This window comes from Staurois parvus, unplaced genomic scaffold (genome assembly GCF_062004578.1).
Source record: "Staurois parvus isolate SC_StPar_1 unplaced genomic scaffold, SC_StPar_1.0 ptg000018l, whole genome shotgun sequence".
NCBI lineage: Eukaryota > Metazoa > Chordata > Amphibia > Anura > Ranidae > Staurois > Staurois parvus.
The window spans coordinates 17,323,707-17,350,947 of NW_028317814.1; the positions used below are offsets into that span (position 1 = coordinate 17,323,707).

The window sequence follows — 27,241 nt, forward strand, 5'->3', positions numbered from 1 at the left end:
CCATTGAACACCTGTGGAGAGATCTTAAAATTGCTGTTGGGAAAAGGTGTCCTTCCAATAAGAGAGACCTGGAGCTGTTTGCAAAGGAAGAGTGGTCCAAAATTCCGGGTGAGAGGTGTCAGAAGCTTATTGATGGTTATAGGAAGCGACTGATTTCAGTTATGTTTTCCAAAGGGTGTGCAACCAAATATTAAGTTAAGGGTGCCAATACTTTTGTCCAGCCCATTTTTGGGGTTTTGTGTGACATTATGTCATATTTGCTTTTCTGCCTCTGTTTTATATTTGTTCCAATACATACAAAGGGAATAAACATGTGTATAGCAAAACATGTGTTAATGCAATACCTTTTTTGTGTGAAATACTTGATTTTCAGGAAAAATATCAAGGGTGCCAACAATTTCGGCCATGACTGTATATATATTTTTTTCAAAATTGTTCTTTTTTTGTTTTTAGCTAAAAAAAATGCACATGTGGTCAAATACCACCAAAAGAAAGCTCTATTTGTGGGGAAAAAAAAGTCCATAAAATGAATTTGTTTATTTTTGTGCATGACCGCGCAATTTCATTTATGTGCAGCGTTGCATGATCGCGCAATTGTCAGTTAAAGTAATGCAGTGCCGTATCACAAAAAATGGCCTGGTCAGGAAGGGGGGGGGGGTAAATCCCCTGGAGGGCAAGTGGTTAAAGTACACACATTGTGATATAAATATGGAGGCTATTATTACTGGCCTTTTCCCAAAAATGCTAGTTCACTGGCTGCTTTACTTCAGTTATAAGTCAATGACCAGAAATAAGCATGTAGCACAAGAAAGCTGGAGATTTGTTAGAATTCATTGTGTTTGATATACTGAAGGACTAGAGGATGGTCACATTGTAAAGTGAATGTGCTTTGTGAATGAAGTGAATCTGAGTAAAAGCAATCAGCAAGCTTTGCAAAGAGAATATTTACTACATTTTGTAAATTAGGTGAAGCTATGCTGACTTTATTCATCCTATCGTGGGCAAGCAAAAACCTTTTTTTTCTTTTCTTTTTTTTTTAATTTTGCTTGCACATGAATGAGCATTCAAAGGGAATGTACCTTCAATCCATTGACTGAGTTAGGAGAAAATTCACTTTGCAAAGTGAACATTGCCTTCTATTTGCGTAAGAGCTGGTTTACACGTGCAGTGCAGATTGAAGCTTAGGTTACACAGCTAATTGATACAGTAGTTGTTCTGTGTTCAAGACAGGTTTATATCAGGTTCAGGACACGATTGTATCCTGTTCACACATATGCGGTTTAGAAAGTGTTCCCACAGAAGTCAATAGCCTGTAATCCACACCTGAACCTGAAGGCACTGCTCAGAAATTGTACCTGACTCTTTTTAAAACCGCACTGAACCTGCACTGCCAATGCACCGGACATACAGTGGGGCAAAAAAGTATTTAGTCAGCCACCAATTGTGCAAGTTCTCCCACTTAAAAAGATGAGAGAGGCCTGTAATTGGCATCATAGGTAGACCTCAACTATGAGAGACAAAATGAGAAAAAAAATCCAGACAATCACATTGGCTGATTTGGAAAGAATTTATTTGCAAATTATGGTGGAAAATAAGTATTTGGTCAATATCAAAAGTTCATCTCAATACTTTGTTATATATCCTTTGTTGGCAATGACAGAGGTCAAACGTTTCCTGTAAGTCTTCACAAGGTTGGCACACACTGTTGCTGGTATGTTGGCCCATTCCTCCATGTAGATCTCCTCTAGAGCAGTGATGTTTTGGGGCTGTCGCTGGGCAACATAGACTTTCAACTCCCTCCAAAGGTTTTCTATGGGGTTGAGATCTGGAGACTGGCTAGGCCACTCCAGGACCTTGAAATGCTTCTTACGAAGCCACTCCTTCGTTGCCCGGGCGGTATGTTTGGGATCATTGTCATGTTGGAAGACCCAGCCACGTTTCATCTTCAATGCCCTTGCTGATGGAAGGAGGTTTGCACTCAAAATCTCACAATACATGGCCCCATTCATTCTGTCCTGTACATGGATCGGTCGTCCTGGTCCCTTTGTGGAGAAACAGCCCCAAAGCATGATGTTGCCACCCCATGCTTCACAGTAGGTATGGATGCAACTCAGCATTCTCTCTCCTCCAAACATGACGAGTTGTGTTTCTACCAAACAGTTCTATTTTGGTTTCATCTGACCATATGACATTCTCCCAATCCTCTTCTGGATCATCCAAATTCTCTCTAGCAAACTTCAGGCGGGCCCAGACATGTACTGGCTTAAGCAGGGGGACATGTCTGGCACTACAGGATCTGAGTTCCTAGCGGCATAGTGTGTTACTGATGGTAGCCTTTGTTACGTTGTTCCCAGCTCTCTGCAGGTCATTCACTAGGTCCCCCCGTGTGGTCCTGGGATTTTTGCTCACCGTTCTTGTGATCATTTTGACCCCACAGGGTGAGATCTTGCGTGGAGCCCCAGATCGGGGGAGATTATCAGTGCTCTTGTATGTCTTCCATTTTCTAATTATTGCTCCCACAGTTGATTTGTTCACACAAAGCTGCTTGCCTATTGCAGATTCAGTCTTCCCAGCCTGGTGCAGGTCTACAATTTTGTTTCTGGTGTCCTTCGACAGCTCTTTGTTCTTCACCATAGTGGAGTTTGGAGTGTGACTGTTTGAGGTTGTGGACAGGTGTCTTTTATACTGATAAGTTCAAATAGGTGCCATTGATACAAGTAATGAGTGCAGGACAGAGGAGCCTCTTAAAGAAGAAGGTACAGGTCTGTGAGAGCCAGAAATCTTGCTTGTTTGTAGCTGACCAAAAACTTATTTTCCACCACAATTTGCAAATAAATTCTTTCCAAATCAGCCAATGTGATTGTCTGGATTTTTTTTTTCTCATTTTGTCTCTCATAGTTGAGGTCTACCTATGATGCCAATTACAGGCCTCTCTCATCTTTTTATGTGGGAGTACTTGCGCAATTGGTGGCTGACTAAATACTTTTTTGCCCCACTGTATGTGAACAGGCACCATAGGAAGCAATGTTATTTCACATGTCATGTGGACTGGATGCAGTTCAAACCACAACCAATCCACATATACAGTATGTTAACTGGCACTCAGTCAAGCCCATAATCTTTATATCTGTTTTATGTTAGTGACTCAAAGCTAGAGACAACTAGGAAACTTGATTTTTTTCAAAAGTAATGGCAGCAGTGGTAGCCCCTATGTTTTTCCTATGACAGCCCAACTTTTAAATTTGTCTTTATTATAACAAAATTTATGGCAGGATCAACAGGTATTTTTACATAGTCTGAAAAAAGACAGAAGTCCATTGTGTTCAACTACTAGAAAAAAACTTAAATAAATTGAAAAACTCAGATGTAATAAAACACTTTTAATGGCGTATTTGCCAGACCAAACGTTTTTTAAAATTCTTAGCCTATAGACATGTATTTCATCCTACAGCCTCCTGGGATATATACAGTAAATCTCCCTGGAGGCTGCAGGATAGGCACATAGAACGGGGGTGGTTGGAGGGCAAATCGGGAGCGGATCTGATGTGTTATTGGAGCTGGCTGCTTACTTACTCTCAGAAGAGGCAACCAGCGGAAGAGGAGCAAGATGGCAGAGCCCACAGTGTGGATCCCAAACAGCGGATTGCAGCAGGACAATGCTGGATTTGCTATGCAGGTGGATAAAAAAATGGGGTAGGGGAGTTTTGTTCCGTTTTAATTTGTGACAGTCCTAAGTAATGTAATAAACCGCTGTATACTACAGTAACTCAACTCAGTCCACAGTCCACAAATTAATACAGCTCTGTATTCACTAATAAATATTAAAATATGTAAATGTATTTTTTAATTGCAACAAGAGTGAGTACCTAAATTTGTCTTGCTCAGCCTCTTGCCACCCCCTATACAGTGGAAGGAGAGATAACACTGGAAGCAACCAAGGCACCCCCTGCCTGGAGTTTGCATGTTCTCCCTGTGTCTGTGTGGGTTTCCTCCCACATGCCAAAGACATGCTGGTAGGTTAATTGGATCTTGTCTAAATTGTCCCTAGTATGTGTATGTATGAATGTAAGTTAGGGACCTTAGATGTACACCCCTTGAGGGTTAGGGACTGATCGGAATGTACAATATATATGTAAAGTGCTGCGTAAACTGACAGCTCTATACAAGTACCTGAAATAAATAAATAAATGTTGCATGCAAACGTGGTGACAATGAACATAATAAACTGAAAGAGCAGAAATGCAATCCTTTGGCAGGTAACAAAGCTCCAATCTATGTATTTCATCTGTGTCTTTAGCTGTTTACCTAGAGTTTGGCTGTAACCAGTTCCACTAGTCTTCCACCCATATGAACTCTAAACTCACCCACTGTAGGGCAAGAACTGCTCACTTGTTTATGTAATGTGCTTTTATTTATCCTTGAAACCAGACAATTGACACTTGAACAACTGTCACATAAAATTGACAAGATGTCTTAATTTTTAAGATCTAAATCGGTGGTTTGCCACTAATGAAGGGACACAATTCCTCCCTATGACACCAATGATGTGGCACAGTTCTCCCAGTGACACCAACAATGGGGTCCAATGACACTAATGATTGGGCACAATTCCTCTCAGTGACACCCATGATGGGGCACAACTCGTCTCACTGACACCAAAAATGGAGCACTGTTCCTCCCACCGACATCAACAATTGGGCACTATTCCTCTCACTGACACCAAAGATAGGGCATTGTTTATGCCCGCTGATGCTAGGACATTTCCTACTCCCAATGTCCACAGTCCGGCCCCCCTAAAGTCTGAAGGACAGTAAAATGTCCCTTTGTAAAGAAAGTTTGGAGACCCCTGATCTAAATGAATGAAAATGCAGATCTTTCATACGGAAAAAGTAAGTACACCCCTACATTTACCACCAACTCAAACCCATGAAATTAGAGTCCAGTATTCCAGATTAGATGCCAGTGGTTAGAACCTCCTTAGGGAGTAACAGATGAAACTGTTCTGTGTGTGGTGTCATCATGCCAAATTCAATTTAGGCCCTCAGAAAGAAAGCTGTGGATGTCTACGAATCTGGCAAGTGATTTAAAAATGAAGACTGATCTGTTAAAGATAAAGTTGTTTGGTCACAATAGCAGTAGACATGTTTGCAACAAACTAGAAGAATCTAATAACAACTGTGAAGCATGGTGATGGAAATGCTGTGGCTGTGGTTGCTTTGCTGCTACAGGGTCTGGGCAGCCCATGGTCACTGAGGCAACTATACATTCTGCATTATATGATGTTTGCTGCAAATGTGTCAAATGCTATCTGATGCCATCTGTCCAAATGTTGGAGTTAAACAAGATATGAGTCTTTCAACACAATAAGAATCCTCAGCACACTGGCAAATCCACCAAAGAATGGCTCAAAAAGAAGTCAGAAAAAAAGTCTTTTATCTGTTCAAAACTCTTTATAAAGTGCACTTTAAAGGCATAAATACTGTACAGGGACATGATCAAAAATTTCCAGAATGGCTAAAAAACTTGATGCAAAAACTGCTCCCACACCTCCACACTCAATGCCACGTGCTACCCCCAGACTCCAGCATGCATGGAGCTGGCGCTATAAACCTCCCAGGCGCAATTCATCCTGGAGAAACTTGCTTTGTATTGTGAAAAAAATTTGTAAATGCATTGAAAACTAATTAATCAGTTACGGAGGTCAGAAAAAAGTAAAAAAAAGTATTTTATCTGTTCAAAACTCTTTATAAAGTGCACTTTGAAGGCACGGGGCCGGTGCTATAAACCTCCCAGGTGTAATGCATCCTGGGGAAACTTACTTCGTATTGAAAAAAAAATTTGTAAAAAATGTTGTAAACAGAAAATTACGTTAACTGAGGAGTTTGTAAACTGAAGTACGCCTGCATATATATATATATATGTATATGTATGTATATGTATGTATGTATGTGTATATATCTATATATATGTATATGTATGTATGTGTATATATCTATATATATGTATGTATGTGTATATATCTATATAAATGTATGTATGTATGTGTATATATCTATATATATATGTATGTATGTGTATATATCTATATAAATGTATGTATGTATGTGTGTGTATATATCTATATATATGTATGTGTGTGTATATATCTATATATATGTATGTATGTGTATATATCTATATATATGTATGTGTGTGTATATATCTATATATATGTATGTATGTGTATATATCTATATATATGTATGTGTGTGTATATATCTATATATATGTATATGTATGTATGTGTATATATCTATATATATGTATGTATGTGTATATATCTATATATATGTATGTATGTGTATATATCTATATATATATGTATGTGTGTGTATATATCTATATATATATGTATGTATATATATATCTATATATATATATATATGTATGTGTGTGTATATATCTATATAAATGTATGTATGTGTTTGTATATATCTATATATATGTATGTGTGTGTATATATCTATATATATGTATGTATGTGTATATATCTATATCTATATATATGTATGTATGTGTATATATCTATATATATATATATATATATATGTATGTATGTGTATATATCTATATATATATGTATGTATGTGTATATATCTATATATATATGTATGTATGTGTATATATCTATATAAATTTATGTATGTATGTGTATATATCTATCTATATGTATGTATGTATGTGTATATATCTATCTATATGTATGTATGTGTATATATCTATCTATATGTATGTATGTGTATATATCTATATACATGTATGTATGTGTATTTATCTATATATATGTATGTATGTGTATATATCTATATATGTGTATATATCTATATATATGTATGTATGTGTATATATCTATATATATGTATGTGTATATATCTATATATACTATTCTGTACATGCCTTAACCAGTTTTGATTTCTCTCCAGATGAAATGCTTGCATTTTCTTAGATGTTAAGTGTCCTTTAGCTCTATAAGAGCATTGTGTAATTCTTCTTTTCATGGCATTTTTTTTTTCAACATGTGACATGACTTTAACATTTTTGTAACTCTGAGATGTGACATTTCCTGCCTGGCAAGTATGGAGTGTAATTATAGAAGCACGTCAATACATCATATCACTCATCTTGAGATGTATAATAGCCCCATCAAAAGAAAGTGAAATTTAGAAGCTGCAATGGACTCCTTTATCATGCAACAGTGTTAGTGACCCATAAAAACCATCATTAAAAAAAAGAAACAACATTGGGTTAAGTGATTTTTTTTTTTTTACAAGTGTGACTGGTTACTACAACGATGAGTTAAAGCTGTAGTAAACTGCTGCTTTTCATTAAAAAAAATTGTCTGCAAAGCAATGGCATAATGTGCTAGCCATTTGACCATTTGGAAACTCAGGCACTGCCCGAGGGCCTGGGGTCAGTAGGGGGCCTCATGAGATGCCCCTGGTACCTTTTTCATAGGCTTTTTTGAGTTTGGGCAAGGACACAGGGGCCCCATGATCCCCTATTGCCCGGGGGCCCCTTGAGTTGTCAATCCGCCCCTGTGTGCTGGTATGCATACTAGCACATTATGACATACTTACCTTGGAAGGAAGCCCTCCAGCGGTGCGCTGTCATTGCTGACAGGACTTCCATCTTCCCCTGGTCTTTCTTCTGGTTCGTCCTTTGAATGGCAGAGCTGTGATAATGTCACGCCCGCGCATGTGGGTCATGGTTTACAGCACAAAGCTTTGAAGGGACAGCGCAGGTATGCCATCAAGTTTAGGTGATATTCATCATACCTACAGGCAGTGGTGTATTTAGGTTTTGTGCTGCCCTAGGCAACACAAAAATCGAGAGCCTGACATTGACCAACAACACTCCTGCCACAACCCCCCGAGACAGCGTTCCACTACCACTGCCCCCCATACACCAGCCACCATCCACCACAGCGAGACAGAGAAAGGCACTCGCCTTCACAGCTCTGGACATCCCTGGGAATAAGAGTGGGGCTGTGCATACACCGTCATGAAACCGCAGCCTTACTCGGAACCCACCAGGTCCCCAGGCCGCGTGTGTCCCTTCTTTCGTCCCTTCTTCCGAGGGACAGTGCTGCCCCACCCTCATGAAAAATGCCGCCCTAGACAAATGCCTTGTTTGCCTTGTAGTAAATACACCCCTGCCTACAGCTAAGGCTTATTATAGGCTTCCCTGTAGGTACAACTTTAAAAGCTGAGTTTACTACCACTTTAAAGCTGAACCCCAAGAAAACAATAAATACACAGATGATTGATAAATACGGGAACTGTTTTACCTGCTAAAGGATTTGTATTTCTGTCTATCCAGTCCTGAAATGTATACACCTCTGCCACATAGGATAGCTCTGTCTGGCATGGCAGTAGACCTGATATTTCTCTGCTGCAGTTCAGTAACACTTACAGGTCTTCCCTTACCACCTCCTCTGTGTGATTGGACAGTGAAAGAAGAAGCAACACTCGTAAGACTCCTAAGCCCATCTCTTTGTCACTCACCTCTCTTCTCCTATCATTGGCTTCTTATGCAGTTTTTCTTAGCCTGAGTTTCCACAGCCTGAGCTCTTCAATACAGGGACTTCAATAGGCTGACACCATATACATCAGAGCCCCCCCCCATCATACCACAGCCCCCCTCTCCTATCACATTCGAGCCCCCACTTCACATTAGAATCCCTCCATCAACTCAGTGGCCTCCTATCACATGAGAGTTAGCTTCCATCACATCAGAGTCTCCCATCATATCAGTTTCCTCCTACACCTACTACATCAGAGTGAGCCCACATCATGTCAGAGTTAGCCCCCATCTGTCCCTATCACATTTGAAACAGGTACAAAACTTCCTGCGCTCAGGGACCCAGTTAAAAATTCAGCGGGTAGATCCATTTATAAAAGTTCATCCAATGGCCGAACAACAGTTGTGCAGCTTAAACACAAGGCTGGGGAAGCCCAATAGAAACTGTAACGGAGAACAGAAACAAAAGAGCACCAACCTTGCACATTACTTCAGTAAGTAAAGGGTGAATTTATTCAACTGAGATATATACTCACAAAAGTAGCATTGGTAAAAGCATATAAAATCCAACATCAACGTACTGGAGTAGCAGACAGGTGCGGGTCCCATGGAGAGGGGAGACCAAATTTTATTTGGGTGCAGCGTTGAATGACCATGCAATTGTCAGTTAAAGTAACACAGTGCTCTATCACAAAAAATGGCCTGGTCTTGAAGGGGGGTAAATCCTCAGGAGGGCATGTGGTTAAGCAATTAATTTATCTGACTGGTCTCTGGTTGATTTCCATGGGTGACTATACTTTAAAAAATTTCCCTTGGCACATTCCTATCTGTGTTCATATACATAATACTATTGTATGACAAAATTATTTTGAGCAGCTCAGTGGGCAATTCACCCAAATACCAATTGCTTTCCTAGAAAAGGAGGAAACTAAATCTACCAGAAAGATCTGTTCACTGTTGTGTTGAGTAATAAACTGAGAGCAAAAGAAACGCCTGAAATGGCATTTACCAATCTAATATTTATCACTACGTTGGCATTGCTATACCGGTAGTAGGTTTCATTGGCTCCATCGCTAGCCAAATGCAATAGCATTGATTGGGAATTGTTATTAAAGGTTTTGTACCTGCATCGTCTTTATGGCTGATATAAGATTAATATTATAGTATTTCAGTATGGGAATATAGTAGTTGCAAGTCCATAACTGAAAATCCAACCATGTGTGAGGGTAATGGGCAGGGAAGACATGAGAAGGAAAGGGGAGGAGAATGGGAAAGGGGATAAGAACAGGAGTGAGATAATCAGATGTCAATTTTAATGTTAATTGGAATGTTTGTGACTCTTGCAGGTCATGATAAAGAGGACTAAGCTGTATTTCACAAGGGCCCTTCACCGGATGCAAAAGGGCCCTGGTTACACCTACAAGGAGCTGCTGGTCTGGTTTTGCAACAATACTAATACTCATGGGCCAAAGCGCATTGTCTCTGAAGGACCAAAGAAGAGGGTCATGTGGTTCATATTGACTCTGATTTTTGCAGGACTCGTATTCTGGCAGTGGGGGCTTGTCATTCAAACATACCTGTCCTATGGCGTCAGTGTGTCTCTCTCCATTGGCTTCAACACCATGGTGTTCCCTGCTGTGACCGTTTGCAACGTCAACCCCTTCAAGTGAGTAAAAGAACCAACACTGGTGTCTGAAATTTAAGTACCATAAATGATAAGAAAACTTCAATTTATGGATGAGCGAAAATCTTACCAAATCCATTTCATTGGTGATCCTAACAAAGTGCACACCAGGGGCGGACTGACCATTTAGAAACTCGGGCACTGCCCGAGGGCCCGGGGTCAGTAGGGGACCCCATGAGATGCCCCTGGTACCTTTTTCATAGGCATTTTTGAGTTTGGGCAAGGATGCAGGGGCCCCATAATCCCCTATCGCCCGGGGGCCCCATGAGTTGTCAGCCCGCCCCTGGTGCACACTATTGATATTCAGAAACCAACCGACATGTAGTTATCTAGTAAACATTTTTTGGACCCTTTGCAAACATACTAGAGAAAGCCAACCCTCTAGGATGGAGAATAAAAATAAATTAGATGACAAAGGGCGCTTGTTAGATGCAATTTCTCACCCCTGTGAGATGAAGAGCAAGGGGAAGGAAAGTTCTAGAAGATAAAGGGCTAGTTTGCTGCTTTCCGTAAGTTGTAATCAATTTAGCCAGGTGTAAGACTTATGGCATCCTCAAACTAGGAAGAAAATATATATTAAATAAAATATATATAAAAGATCCAATTCACTTTTAGTGAACTTGTCCTTTAAGAAACCTCACCACCCCCTGCCATGTTCCAGCAATCTTCACTGCAAGGCCCTGCCCAGTGCCCAACAGCCTTATTTCTGAAAATGTGCTTTCAGGACCTCTTTTTAGTGATACAAATGCCATTCATTCCACCGGTGAGCTGTATTCGAGCCATTTCTACTTTTGTATAGTGAACTGACAATAAAAAATCTAAGCAAGCAGATAAAAGCACAAAAAGATTCCTTGTCCATCAAAAAATGGTTGAGAAATCTAGCTATTCAAGTCAATTTTTCTAGCAGAGTTCATACGAATGTTCTTTCCATGCTTTTTTGTATTCTGGCCATACAGGTAACAAAACAACTGTTCAATGAAAGAACTGTAGAAACAGATCACACTAAGAATAAATGGCTGTATTTGAAAATTCAACCAAATCATTTTTATCATTGTTGCGTTGAGTGATTGGGATTAAAAATAATTGACTCTAAGATTGGTGTTGTATCTGAACATGTATAGCCAGTAGGAAGGAGCAGAATGATGAACCCAATTTACAATGAAATTATTGATTTCCACTTTGCCAAAATTTAGTCGAACGTGCCCTTTAATTTTGTCATGTTATGAAATTAGCATAAAAAATGTCCCCCTGGAAGCTAGGAGAACACAGTATTTAATGGTCAGTCGCTGTGAGACATGGCTTTGCTGATTTAAAAAGCCATGTATACTGATGGATAGATTTGTTTATCAAAGAAGTTATTGTTATCTATAGTATTATGTTTTACTGGAGGCCTGTGTCTTCAAATTCTGCCATTTACTGGTTATCTGACCATTCTGGATGTGTAATTAACTGCTCCTCCCGCTGCCTGCTGTCATTACAATAAATAAGATGAATAAATCACCTCTAATGTTGGGGGTCCTACATGTGTGGCTGTTGCTGCGTTATACTGTATAAAGCTATTAGAATAGTTTTTAACATTTTAGAATGGGGTGCCCTTTTAAAATTTTGGACAGTCTAGAAGCACCCTATTTTAGAATGAGGTGACTCAAGACTGTCCATAATTTTAAAGGGTGCCTTGGGACTGTCCATAGATTTAAAGGGTACCTTGACTGAAGAAAGGTTGGGAAACACTGCTTTAGAGGACAATAACTGGTTACCCCTTTTTAATCATATCCATTTTTAGGGTAACACTTGCAATGCAAATTGAAAAACCTGACAGTTTCTATCCTCTTTCCTCTCTGTATAAAACTAAAAATGTTTTTTGATGGAGTTCCATTTTGTCTCATGGCACCATAAACAAACTGAATATATTATCATGTATTTTCATTACAGATATTCACGTGTTAAGCATCTCTTAAATGATTTGGATGAACTGGTTGACACTGCGTTGGATCGGATTCAGTTTTCCAGTCAGCAGGGTTCCAATATACCAGCTCCCAACAGCACAAATCAGAATGTGACCCTTGACCCCAGCCTATGGAACTACATGCCTTTAGTTGTCATTGATGAACATGATCCCAACCACCCAATTGTCTACAACATCTTTGACAGCAGCATAGATTATTCCCAGATCAATAATGCCACTAAAGGCAACCAGACCTTCTATGCCGAGAGATACAAAGTAGCCATACAACTGGTAAGAATATTCATTCATCATTCTTTGACACATTTTATTAATTCTCATTTAAAGCTGAATTTCAGGCACACAGCTAAGTACACCAATTAAATGCACGTATGGGGAATGTTTTAACTGTCAAAGAATTTGTATTTCTGCTCATCCAGTTCTTTGATTTATATAGCTCTGCCCCACAGCACAGTCCTGTCTGGTAGGACAGGAGACATGATTTTTCTCTGCTGCAGTTCAGCCAACACTTAAAGGTCGTGTCCCTCCCCCAGGCTTGGACTGGACGGTGAAAGGAGAAGCAGCACACTAATTAACACATCTCTCTGTCACTCTGCTCTCTCCTCCTACCAGTATTATAGGATACATCAAGAGACTAAAGCAGCTCTGTAACATCAGCCGAAAGTGAACTTTAGCCCACTGTCGGCTAATTCTGGGTCACAGGAGAGCACACGCAAGTGCACTCCTGTGCCCCACATGAGAAATATGGCCAGAAAAGCTTTGGCCATAGACCTCTTTTAACCGCTTCCAGTCCGCCCTATAGCAGAAGTACTGCTACAGGGTGGCACGGTTGCGCAAAATCACGTACAGTATATATTCATGATTTTGCATCTCCGTTAGGGGGAGCGCATGCCCTACCTGTGCTGCCATTCACGACCGTGGCTGTCAATCATCAGGTCCCGGGCAGTGATTGCTGAGCATCTCTGACGTGGGGGAGAACTGTTTGTAAACAAAACAGTTCTCTCCCCTGTCAGCTCCTGCACACTGCTTTGCATGGCCGTGCATAGCACAGCCATGCAAAGCAGTGCGCTTACAGTGAAGTACAAACACAAAGCCCCTAGTAAAACACACACAGCGCACATTTAATCCTTTGATCGCCCCAAATGTTAACCCCTTCCTGCCCAGTGTCATTAGTACAGTGTCTGTGCTTTTTGTTAGCACTGATCACTGTATTGGTGTCACTGGGGATGTCAGTGACACGAGGTCAGTTCCCCCCAGTGTCAGAATGCCCGCTATAAGTCACTGATTGCCGCCATTACTAGTAAAAAATAAAAACAAATTTAAAAATCCCAGTATATATACCACCATTTGTAAACACTATAAATTTCATGTAAACCTATTAATTTACACGTATTGGGATTTGTTTTAGCAAAGACTTGTAGCAGAATACATTTTGGCCTAAATTTATGACAAAATTAGTTTTTACTGGATATGCTTAGTAGCAAAAAGTAAAAAATATTGGTTTTTTTTTCTAAAATTGTTGGGTTTTTTTTTATAGCACAAAAAACAAAAACCGCAAAGGCAATCAAATATCACTGAAAGAAATTTGTGATAAAAAAAAGGGCATACATTTAGTTTGGGTGCAGCATTGCATGACCACGCAATTATCAGTTAAAGTAATGCAGCGCTGTAACGCAAAAAATGGCCTGGTCAGGAAGGGGGGGGGGATCCTCTGGAGGGCAAGTGGTTGCTGTATTATTGTGTGTATTTTATATCTGCCTAGAGTTTTGCTTTAACAAGGAAGCCTTTCATCATTTGGCCTCGTTGGCAATGAAGTGACAACAGTGTTTTTCCTATATTAAGCAAAACTTAATTTTAAAGCAATCCTAATTCAGAAACATTGCCTTGTTTCCACTTGACCTTGACCAGTCACCTTTAATGAAAACCTGCACTCATTCTACCCCTTGTCAGCTAAACGTAGAACTTTGGGCAGACACTTAAATACACTTTTGAAATACAACAAAGTTTATTGTTTTACCTGCCAAAAGATTTCAAAGGCTGTATTAGCAATTATACCTTTCCAGTAAGAATGAATTGAGTTCAGACACAAACTGCACCCAGTTAACCCAAATGTCTAGGATCTGTCACATGATCGTTCCCTGACAGCCCAATGAGCTATGGGTGTTAGCTTTTTTTTTCATCACTTAGGGGACAAAAAGTCCCCTATCTGATAATTTTTAGGTCACAGGTTCTCTTTACTAAGGCACACAGGGTCTAAAAGACCCTGCATGTCTCTGGGCTCTACTGGATGTATTGCAGTTCTAGCCGGGAAAATGACAGTGGTGACCTGTCAATCATGCAGGTAGGTAGGTGGTCTTTTTCCTGTTCCTTGGGGGCCCCTTCAGGATACCAATGGTCACACCTGGACACAGATCTCGGAAAGTGAATGCACTCAAGTCACCTCAGTTGCGATTGCAAACACTTCAGCTTTATTGGCATAACATCAGGATTTTTATACTGTAGCCTTTGGGCAGACACACCTTCAGACCATCCAATCCAATACATGTACATTATCTTTACCTTACCTCAACAATTATTTGTATGATGTCTGCATTTACACTCAAGTTTCTGCCTTATCTGTCACACCATAGCTGGCCTAACGCCCAGACCATGGCTATAATCTGGCTCAATGCCCAAGCTGTGGTTACAACTTTTCAGAAATGGGAGTAAAAAATCTCCTTTTTTGTAAAGTTTGTAAAAACACATATTTCTACATGAAGCTGGCATAGACAGTTTTGTTAGTGTGTACAAACTTCCTATATATGTGTATGTTAACCATTAGCCGCCCGGCCTATAGCCGTTTGGCAGTGGCAAAAATGCTTCACCATTCCGGGTGCTCGCCATTTGGCGTGCTCCCGCACATGCGCAGTTCGCGCGATCTGTCACCGGCCGTGTACCTCGGACACGGCCGATGACAGATCTGAGTACCGGCCCCCGTTGCCGGTGCCATGTGACCTGCTGTGACCAATCACAGCAGGTCACATGACAGTTGTATACAATGGATGGCTTCATTCATGCCATCCATTGTATACTAGTTCCTAGTTGTGAATGGTCACATCAGGTCACATGCACATGTCATGTGATTAGCTGTGGCCAAATCACAGCTAAGCACAAAAAAAAAAAAACAAACAGAATGAATCGATTTCATTCAGGTAAATGCTTGCTTATAGCAAAGTAATTCTTTGCTATAAGCAAATTGTGTAAAAAAAAAAAAAATACTGATCACTTCCCCAAAGTAGTATAATGTTACTATGGTAACATTGTACTACTTTAGCCATAGTAAAATATGAAAAAAAATCTTAAAAAAAAAAAAAAAATGTAATAAAAAATTAAAAATAATAAAAAAAAAATATATATATATTTTTTTCATACTGTCACCAGTCGGTGTCCCTGATCACCGCCATGCCAGTTATATGATGACGCTGTACTGCACTGGTGACAGTATGTAAAAAAAAATAGTGAAAATTATTTTTTTAATTTTTTAATTTTCCGAAAAATTATGACAAAAAAAATACAACTTCAAAAAACTCGCCATGCCTCTTATGAAGTATATCCGACTGTCTACTCTGCAAAAAGGGGTCATTTGGGGGATATCTGTACTGTTCTGACATTCTTGGACCTCAAGAAATTAGATTGGCTCTCAGTACTTCAAGATTGATCAATTTTCAGATCTATACCATAGTTTGTGAACTCTATAATTTTCCTACAAACTAAAAAATACATCCTAATTTGGGTTATTTTCACCAAAGACATGTAGCAGAATACATCTCGGCCTAAATTTATGAAGAACAATTATTTATTTACAAAATTTTATAACAGACAAAGAAAAACGTGTTTTTTTTCAAAATTTTTGGTCTTTTTTTGTTAATTTAGCAAAAAATAAAAACCCCAGCGATGATTAAATACCACCAAAAGAAAGCTCTAGTTGTGTGAAGAAAATGATAAAATTTTAGTTTGGGTACAATGTTGTATGACCGCGCAATTGTCATTCAAAGTGTGAGAGCGCTGAAACCTGAAAACTGGCCTGGGCGGGAAGGTGTAAAATTGCACGGTATTGAATTGGTTAAACAAGCATCTTGTATTAGTGTGTACAAAATGGATTTGGTTATTTTCCATTAATCCTTTCAATATGGGTCACAGCAAGAAAGGGAGGAGAGCAGGCATGTGTCTGATCTCCTCTCTCCTCTCCACCGGCCGGTACTCACCATGTTGGCCCCGGCGGGAGCGTGCGTGAGATGGGGGCGCACAACCGGAGAGCTGTGGAAGCAAGTGGGAGACCACCCAACTGCTTCCACCTGACAGGCAGGAGTCTTCCTGTACGTTTTAGACACAATCTCGGTGGCTGCAACAACCACATGTGTAAACCCCCCCCCCCCTCCGCTGTCAGGTCCATACGACATACAGACCTGGCAGTGAAAGGGTTAAAGGGGAGGGATCAATGAACTGTAAATTATAATAACTGTATAGATTTCTTTCAGTATATATCGTAAGTATTCTCATCAGTGAGTGTTAAGGGTTTAAAGGGTAACTCCACTTTCGTGGGAAAAAATAACAAATAAAAAAATATAGCATATAGAATTGCTAAACGTTCATATTGTAATTATTTATTTATTCCAGGTACTTATATAATGCCGTCAATTTACATATATATTGTACATTACATCAGTCACTAACCCTCAAGGGGCGTACAATCTAAGGTCCCGAATTTACATTCATACATACACATACTAGGGACAATTTAGACAGGAGCCAATTAACCAACCAGCATGTCTTTGGAGTGTAGGAGGAAACTGGAGTTCCCGGAGGAAACCTGTGCAAGCATAGGGAGAACATGCAAACTCCAGGCAGGTGGTGCTGTGATTGGGATTCGAATCAGTGACCCTAGTACTGCCAGGCAGAAGTGCTAACCATTTAGCCACTGTGCTGCTTATTTGTTTGTAATTAATTGTTATTAAAAATTACCTTTCCTTCTCAATCTACAGTGCTGTAATTTTCTGTAAAAATGCATTTCAACATGGCAACCTGGAGGTGTTCTTTACACAGATGGTGTACAGAATGCCTGCCAGAAATGTCATTTCCTGCTTGTGTGATTGGCATGCGGGCTTTCCCAGAAGTATGCACTAAGATACAAGTCAGATTTTGGGCATCCCCTGCAACAAAAATGTAGTCTTTTGTGAGATACTCTGAAAGGAAAATCACATCTAAAGGGGATCAGACCCTGCCACTTGCCTCATTAGAACCCTGCAGCAGTTGATTGATAATTATAAAGTCTATTCTATTCAAATTCACTTTGCACATGGACACAGACAAACAAACAGCTAGTTAATCAGAATAACACAAGGTGGGAATCTACAACAAAGTTTGTCAAAATCCTTGCAATGTACAGAGATCACCCAAAGGAAAATGTTGTGTTTTTCTCAACAAAAGTAAAGTTCCACTTTAAACACTTTATTTATGCAGGCTTTGATTCCTGATTGATAGAGATGCACAACTCTGCTTTACCTCTTCTTTGTCCCTTTGCAAGTCTATGAATAGATGGCTGACTGAGTTCACCTCCATAGTCCTTATAGGGAACCTGCCATGACTTTATGTATGTGATTTGCCATCACTAATTTGTTTTTGAAGAGTCAAAATCCAGGGCTGTTATCTTTAGCCTTCTTTTGTGCATAGTGAATTACTGACCAGAAATATGTATGGGCATATCATGTCCCCAAAATTCTACCAGTTGCATTTTTGTTCCATGTTAATGACTCAGGTGTGAATCATGGCTAGGGATGGAAGCCATGCACCTACAAATATGAGTCAGCAATGGCAGCAACTATGTTTACACCCAAACAGGTTCCTTGAAGCACAGATCCCATTCCCTGAGATACAGCCACATCAACGGCCACTTTAATAGGTACACCTTGCTAGTGCCAAGATATATCCCCCACACAATTACACCACCAACACCACCACCAGCCTGACCCATTGATACAAAGCAGGATGGATCCATGCTTTCACGTTGTTTGCGCAAAATTCTGTCCCTACCAGGGGTGGACTGACCATTTGGAAACTGCCCAAGGGCCCGGGGTCAGTAGGGGGCCCCTTGAGATGCCCCTAGTACCTTTTTCATAGGCTTTTTTGAGTTTGGGCAAGGACACAGGGGCCCCATGATCCCCTATTGCCCGGCGGCCCCATGAGTTATCAGTCCGCCCCTGGTCCCTACCAACTGAATATCGCAGCAACCAGTATGCCTATTCTCCTCTGACCTCTGACATCAACAAGGCATTTTTGTCCAAACAACTGCCACTCACTGGATATTTTCTCTTTTTCAGACCATTCTCTGTAAACCCTAGAGATGGTTGTTTGTGAAAATCCCAGTAGATCAGCAGTTTTTTAAATACTCAGACCAGCCCATCTGGCACCAACAACCATGCCACATTCAAAGTCACTTAAATCCCCTTTATCCACACAACTACTGCTCACTGGATATTTTCTCTTTTTCAGACCATTCTCTGTAAACCCTAGAGATGGTTGTTTGTGAAAATCCCAGCAGATCAGCAGTTTTTTAAATACTCAGACCAGCGCGTCTGGCACCAACAACCATGCCACATTCAAAGTCACTTAAATCCCCTTTTTTCCCATTCTGATGCTCGGTTTGAACTTCAGCAAGTCGTCTTCACCACGTCTAGATGCTTAAATGCATTGAGTTGTTGGCGTGTGATTGGCTGATTAGCAATTTGTGTTACTAAGCAATTGAACTGGTGTACCTAATAAAGTGGCCGATGAGTGTATATACTAGAAAGAACACTTAGAAATACATTTTTGAGGTACAGTAATGAAAACAGGGGTGGCATAGTGGCTTAGTGGTTAGCACATCTGCCTTGCAGTAATTGGGTCATGGGTTCGATTCCCAACCATGGTGCCTCCTGCATGGTGTTTGCATGTTGTTTGTGTGGGTTTCCTCTGGGTGCTCTGGTTTCCTCCCACACTCCAAAGACATGCTGGTAGGTTAATTGGCTCCTGTCTAAATTGTCCTAGTTTCATCCCTGGCCATGTGGGATCTCCTGCATGGTAGGGGTTGGGGAAAGACCTGGCAGCCTATGCTGTAAAATAATTGCTAAGAGAATTCATGAAAAAAAAGTTGCTTACAAGTGACGGTCCATGCAATCACCAAGGGTCAGATACGACTGACTGAATAAATAGATAGAATGAAAACAGTCAAACCAAAAGGTACTTTAGGGTAACTATTTGATTAATAAGCAAAAATGCTTTCTTACAGAAAATATTGTGTATTTTCTCATTAAAATGTGTTAAAGCGCTTAGTCTTGTGCATTAATGAGCAATGCATTAAGGCAGTCCATTCATTTTCAATAAGCTGTCATTGGACTGCAACATGGTGAGCTGCAGTGTGGGGTTGTTGTCCACGATTGTGTTAGTTGGGGTATCATTGCACCATACTGCAGTACATACATGGATCACAAGTTTTAAAGCCTTTTCAATATATTTGGCAGTATAAAAAATACAACAATTTCAAGGTTTGCCTGATCCTTAGGTTTGATTATGTTGTAATCTGACTTCTAGAAAGCATAAAACTCTCAGTTTTGCCCTTCCCTTCTAATAAATCTCATGTGCCATTTATACTTAGAGCTCATGCCAGGTCTTACAAAGTCTTCTCTAATCCCTTTAAGTCTCCTGATATTTGTCTTCCACTTCAGCGCCAGTACTGTGGCAATGGTACGAGCCATCACAATCTAAGTTTATGAGACAAACCGATACATACTGCGCTCAGTTACAGAGGTAGTTGTAACTGGTTCAGAACCGGCTTGTATTTAGCTGGCAGCTGCAAATGTTAAACATTTTTGCTACTTGGTATTATAAAGATCCGTTGGCACAACTGCCTTTGTTGATCTTGTCAGTTTGATTAAAGGGGACCTATGATCCAGTGTTACCATACAGCATTGTACAGTTGTGAACAAAAGTTTGTATACCCTGGCAGAAATCTTGAAATTTTGGCATTGATATTGAAAATATGACTGATCCTGCCAAAAAAAACTTATTTAAGGATAGTGATTATACGAATCCATTTATTATCACATTGTTGTTTGGCTGCTTTTTAAATCATGATAACATAAATCACTGAAATTACCATGATCAAAAGTTTACATACCCTGGAACATTTGGCCTTGGTAAAGACACCCAAGGTGACACACACAGGTTAAAATGGCAATTAACCATTTGCCGCCCGGCCAATGGCCGTTTGGCAGCAGCAAAAGTGCTTCTGCATTCCGGGTGCACGCCATTTGGCGTGCTCCCGCACATGCTCAGTTCGCGCAACTGCAGAGCGGCACAGCGGCGCGATCTGTCACCGGCCGTGTACCTCGGACACGGCCAATGACAGATCTGAGTACCGGCCCCCGTTGCTGGTACCATGTGACCTGCTGTGACCAATCACAGCAGGTCACATGACAGTTGTATACAATGGATGGCTTCATTCATGCCATGCATTGTATACTAGTGTCTAGCTGTGAATGGTCACAGCAGGTCACATGCACATGTCATGTGATTAGCTGTGGCCAAATCACAGCTAAGCACAAAAAAAAAAAAAAACCCTGAATGAATTGATGTCATTCAGGTAAATGCTTGCTTATAGCAAAGTAATTCTTTGCTATAAGCAAATTGTGTAAAAAAAAAAATACTGATCACTTCCCCAAAGTAGTACAATGTTGCTATGGTAACATTGTACTACTTTGGACATAGTGAAATATGAAAACAAAATCTTAAAAAAAAGAAAAAAAATGTAATAAAAAATTTTAAATAAAAAAAAAATAAAAAAAAAAAATATATATATATTTTTTTTTTCACACTGTCACCAGTCAGTGTCCCTGATCACTGCCATGCCAGTTATATGATGACGCTGTACTGCACTGGTGACAATATGTAAAAAAAAAAAGTGAAAATAATTTTTTTTTTTTTTCATTTTCCGAAAAATTATGACAAAAAAAATACAACTTCAAAAAACTCGCCATTCCTCTTATGAAGTACGTCGGACTGTCTACTTTGCAAAAAGAGGGTCATTTGGGGGATATCTGTACTATTCTGACATTCTTGGACCTCAAGAAATTAGATTGGCTGTCAGTACTTCAGGATTGATCAATATTCAGATATATCCCATAGTTTGTGAACTCTATAACTTTCCTACAAACTAAAAAATACATCCTAATTTGGGTTATTTTCACCAAAGACATGTAGCAGAATACATCTCGGCCTAAATTTATAAAGAACAATTATTTATTTGCAAACTTTTATAACAGAAAGAAAGAAAAACGTGTTTTTTTTTCAAAATTTTCGGTCTTTTTTGTTAATTTAGCAAAAAATAAAAACCCCAGCGATGATTAAATACCACCAAAAGAAAGCTCTAGTTGTGTGAAGAAAATGATAAAATTTTAGTTTGGGTACAATGTTGTATGACTGCGCAATTGTCATTCAAAGTGTGAGAGTGCTGAAACCTGAAAAATGGCCTGGGCAGCAAGGTGTAAAATTGCACGGTATTGAATTGGTTAAATTATGATAACAGAAATCACTGAAATTACCATGATCAAACGTTTACATCCCCTGGAACGTTTGGCCTTGGTAAAGACACCCAAGGTGACACACACAGGTTAAAATGGCAATTAAAGGGTAATTTCCCCCATCTGTGGCTTTTTAAATTGCAATTAGTGTCTGAGTATAAATAGTCAATGAGTTTGTTTGTTCCCATGTCGATGCACTGAGCAGGCTAGATACTGAGCCATGGGGAGCAGAAAAGAACTGTTAAAAGATCTGCGTAACAAAGTAATGGAAATTAATAAAGATCGAAAAGGATATAAAAAAAAATATCCAAAGCCATGAATAATGCAGTCATTACTGTTCAATCACTTATTAAGAAGTGGAAAATTTGGGGATCCTTTGATACCAAGCCAAGGTCAGGTAGACCAAGAAAGATTGCAGCCATAACTGTCAGAAGAATTATTTGGGATACAAAGAAGAGCCCACAGGCAACCTCAGGAGAAATACAGGCTGCTCTGGAAAAAGATGATGTGGTTGTTTTTGAAGGAGCATAATACGATGATACTTGAACAAATATGAGCTGCATGGCTGATTTGCTACCACAAAAAAGCCCAGTTATAATATGCCCTACAACACCTTGACATGCCTCACAGCTTCAGGCACACTGTAATCTGGAGTGACGAGACTGAAATAGAGCTTTATGGTCACAGCCATTAGAGCTATGTTTGGAGAGGGGTAAACAAGGCCTTTATTAACAAGAATACCATCCTCACTGTGAAACATGGTGGTGGGTGGCTCACTGATGCTTCGGGGGGTAGCTCTAAGGGCATGGGGAATCTTGCGAAAATTGATGGCAAGATGAATGCAGCATGTTATTAGTAAATATTGACAGGCAATTTGCATTCTTCTGCACGAAAGCTGCGCATGGGACGCTCTTGGACCTTTTAGCACAACAGTGACCCTGAATACAATTCCAAGTTGATGAATTTTCTGGAGCAGCCATCACAGTCTCCTCATCTTAATATCATCAAGCCACTCTGGGGAGATCTCAAATGTGCGGTTCATACAAGACGACTAAAGACTGTGCATGACCTGGAGGCATTTTGCCAAGACGAATGGCCAGCTATACCACCTGCAAGAATTCTGTGCCTCATAGACAACTATTATAAAAGACGGCATGCTGTCATAGATGCTAAAGGGGGTAATACACAGTAATAAGAACTCAGGGTATGCAGACTTCTGAACAGGGGGTCATTACATTTGTTTACTTGTTGCCATGTTTTGTTTTATGGTTGTGCCATTCTGTTATGACCTACAGTTGAATATGAATACCATAAGAAATAAAAGAAATGTTTTGTCTGCTCACTTATGTTTTCTTTAACCCCTTCCCACCGGCGCCTCCCGGCCCTTTAGGAGTTTCAGACGCCAAGAGGCGGGGCGGGCGGGGCGTGGTTTAGGGATCATGTGACCACATGATTGGGAAAGGTCCCGATCGAAAGAGCGGACCGGGACCTTTCCGTGAGTACCGCACAGGGAGCGTGCAGGGCGCGCGCTCTCAGCACATATGTTTTTTGTTACATGAACGCAAATGTGCGACCGCTCGGCGTCTAGGCCCAGGAGGTGGGGCTGGTGGGGCGTGGTTTAGGGATCATGTGACCACAAGATTGGGAAAGGTCCCAATCGAAAGAGCGGACCGGGACCTTTCCGTGAGTATCGCACACGTGTGCTAGGAGCGTGCAGGGCGCACGCTCTCAGCACATATGTTACATGAACGCAAATGTGCGGATGCTCGGCGTCTAGGCCCAGACGCCGGGAGGCCGCACATTTGAGTGCGGCCGGCGTAAAGGGGTTAAAATTGGTACATACTGTATATAATTCTCCAAGGGTATGCAAACTTTTGAACACAACTGTAATAGTCTTTATAGGAAGGACAGGCTTGGAGCTGGGAAACGGTTGCATAGAAAGGATTCTTTTTTTCTCAAATAATTCATCAGAAGTGTGATTTTCAAAGCTGACGTTAACTCAAACGGCTGAAAAAAAAGTTTGAATCAAACAGTTAATTTTTCTAACTGAATTTAACAATCAATGTAATCATTTTTTTTAAAACTACATAATTAAAATGGTGTGCTATATTTTTACATTGGCTCAGCTTGGGCCAATGTAGCTATGTATATACTATACCTGGCTGATGCCCCTGACAGTTGGAAATCACTGAAGAAGACACATCTACTCCAGTGATCTCCACTTGCTTCCAAGTCGTGTGCTGAGCGGTTGCCCTGATGCATTCTGAACACAGGAGGTTGGCCTCTTACCACAGGCGCCATTCAGAGAATTCTTTGCATGAATGCAAAGTGTTCTCTGATTGGACGAGGTGGAGAGGAAAGGTGGTGGCACTACTACCAATATACAGTAACTATGTAAAAATATACCATATCTGAAATTCATTTTAAAGTTTATACAAAATCATGTTTTTACTGCCCCCCTTAAAGCGGAATTTCAGCTGTTTTTGTGTTTGTTAAACATCAGCAGCTACAAAAACTGTAGCTGCTGACTTTTAATAAACATACACTTACCTGTCCCGGGGTCCAGCAATGTTCTCACCCACGCCGTCCCTTCTCTCCTTCTCTCCTCAGTACTGGCATCTTAACTGTGGGCAGCAAGCTGTGACAGATTGTTGCTTCACAGTCGGGGGCACACTGCGCATGTGCGAGTCGCGCTGCGCATCCTGATTGGTCCAGCATTCTTCTGGGACCCGTGAAGGTTTCCAGGAGACTGCAGGAGGAAGAAAGGGGCCGAACTTCCAGCTCACTTTGCTGCGGCAAACTGAGCCGGAAGTGGGAGCAGGTACCTGTCAAAACCAGGTACCCGCTCCCCCTCAAAAAGATGCCAAAAATGGCAGTGAAGGGGGGGGGGAGGTAAACAAGCGGAGATTCTACTTTTGGGTGGACCTCTGCTTTAAGGCAGCTGGACAGGAGTGTGCACATGCCGTGGCAAGAATTACACCCCCTGTCATGTTCAGCGGGCAGTACTCCCTTGTAAACACAGCCAATTCAAGTGAAGGGGGCTGTGCTGCAACCCCCTTGCAACTATGTGCAATGCATGAAATTGCAGAATGGTGGTGCAGGATTGTTTAAGATAAAACAGGTAGTGAGGAAGTGACATATTGCCTTCCAGTCACCTGTCAAACACCCTTTGAAAAGCAATCCACCATGGATCATTCTTCAGAGGGCAACACTAATGTAAAGAAGACCTGCCTCTAGCTAAAAGTAGTGCAACATTCTACTATTCCCTGTAATTAGAAATAATAATTAGATAATCATGCATTACATTATATTTGTCAACTGTCCTGGATTTGCTGGGACAGTCACTCTTTTTACTAAGCTGTCCCAGGAAGGCCCAGGCAGCAAAATTCTACTATTACCTGTAATTAGAAATAATAATTAGATAATCTTGCTTTACATTATACTTGTCAACTGTCCCAGATTTGCTGGGGCAGTCACTCTTTTTACTAAGCGGTCCCAGGATGGCCCAGGCAGCATCCCAGAACCTGGAATGTGCCCTCCAGATCCCAGTATTGTACCATCTTGACCACTCCCCTGTACTGTGCCCTTCTGCCTCACCCTACCCCCACATACTGTGCCCTTTGTGTTGATTAGTCCTTGATCTATGGCATGTTTTCTTATTGTTTAACCAGTTCCGCACCGCCCTATAGCAGAAATACTGCTACAGGGTGGCACCGGTGCGCAAAATCATGTATATATTCTTGATTTTGCAGTTCCAGGTAGGGGGTGCGTGCCCTACCCATGCCACATTTGTTGGCCTCGGCTGTCAATCCCCGGGTCCCGGCCGGTGATTACTCGCCAGCACCCAGTGATCACCGAGTATCTCTGATGAGGGAGGGACCTGTGTATAAACAAGATCTCTCCCCTGTCATCTCCTGCACACTGGTTTGTATGGCTCCTGCACCCTGGTTAGTATGGCACAGCCTAGGTAGAAATGTTATCCCCTGCCAGCATCCTGTAGAGAAGGCCCTGGTTCTCTGTATGGAAGCATTGGTCTCTCTGCAGAGGTCCAACATGCCGCTTACTTATTCAAAATCAGAGCTGCCAAATCTGGAGAAAACATGAACTTTGCTCATTGGAGAGCTATAGGTCTGACTCAGCAGGGAGTGCGCTGGACCTCTGCAGAGAGACCACTGCTTCTCTACAGAGAGCAAGGGTCTTTCTCTACAGCCTGTAGGAAGTTGTCAGGCTTTTCTACTCTGTGAGTAGGCGGTGGCTTCTTTTTAATGAAAAGTAACTGTCAAAGTTAGTTTTGAGGCACATTGAATGTATTTAGGTGTCCTGACTGTTAGAAGGGTTAGTATCATACAAATCAGTAAACGTTTGTGTCTTTTTCTGAAAGAAAAGAGTTTCTAGGGGCACTTCAGAAACAGATGGTTATTAGATGGTTATTAGTAAGGTACAAGATCGTACTTGGTGGAGTCACAGTTACAACCATAATTTCACCAAGTCATAATTTAACCTGTTTTTACAAGAATGATGAAAGCACTTTTTATGGGGATTATGTCTTTGTGAGAATTTTAGGCTGTGTAGACGTTATTTGCTGACACATTGTGAGGGGTGGATCAATCAGTTGGCGAGATCAATGCACCTGGTCATTACACAGTATAATAAGGCCTTTAAACGTTCTTTCTCCTGGTTCCTAGGTAGGAGGTCTGGACTGGCAGGTGACACAACCTCCTGGCACTGGGTGCTAGACTTATTGCAGCCATATAATCAGAGCAATCAAAGTATTCGATCACAGAGCATAAAGACACAGTAAAGCCATTCTCAAGCAATGGGAACAGCAGCCAGAAATTGTAAAGTCACTTTTATACAGAGTGACTGGGATTGCAGGTCACATCACAGGGTTGTGCAATTTGTTGCAATATACTGTATACCTGGGTATATCATTGTTTATAGAGAGTATAATACATACAACAGGGATGTCTTAATAGCATCATGGGCCCCTGGGCAAAGTAATGCACTGGGGCCCCTACCAGCCTGCCGTAATTTAATAAATGGAGAAAAAAAACAAACAGAGGGCGCACTGGCCTAGTGCATTACCTTTAAAAAGGTATTTAATAAATGATAAAAGTAGATATTGTACTCACAAAACGACAATAGAGTCAAAGGCTCATCACAAAAGAACAACTCTGTCCAATCCGCACTACGTGTCTGTCAGCAATGGGGACAGTGGACTTCCAACAGGCTGACGCGTTTTGAGGACTTGTCTCTTCCTCAGGCTCTGAGGAAGAGGCAAGTCCTCGAAACGCTGTTTCATTAGCCTGTTGGAAGTACACAATGGACTTCCAACATCTAACGCGTTTCAAGGACTTGCCTCTTCATCAAGCTCTGAGGAAGAGGCAAGTGCTCGAAACGCGTTAGCATGTTGGAAGTCCACAGCCCCCATTGCTGACAGAC

At 40.8% G+C, this 27,241-nt stretch overlaps 1 protein-coding gene across 2 annotated transcripts in view; it reads left to right on the forward strand.

The window, feature by feature from the left end:
• The window catches only part of SCNN1B (sodium channel epithelial 1 subunit beta), a 140,147-nt gene that overhangs the window by 30,873 nt on the left and 82,033 nt on the right, over window positions 1-27,241 (forward strand). For both annotated transcript variants that reach the window (XM_089682776.1, XM_089682783.1), the window contains 2 exons: window positions 9,906-10,225; window positions 12,176-12,479. In XM_089682776.1, the coding sequence (XP_089538902.1) occupies window positions 9,906-10,225; window positions 12,176-12,479 (624 nt within the window). The remainder of the gene's footprint in view (window positions 1-9,905; window positions 10,226-12,175; window positions 12,480-27,241) is intronic.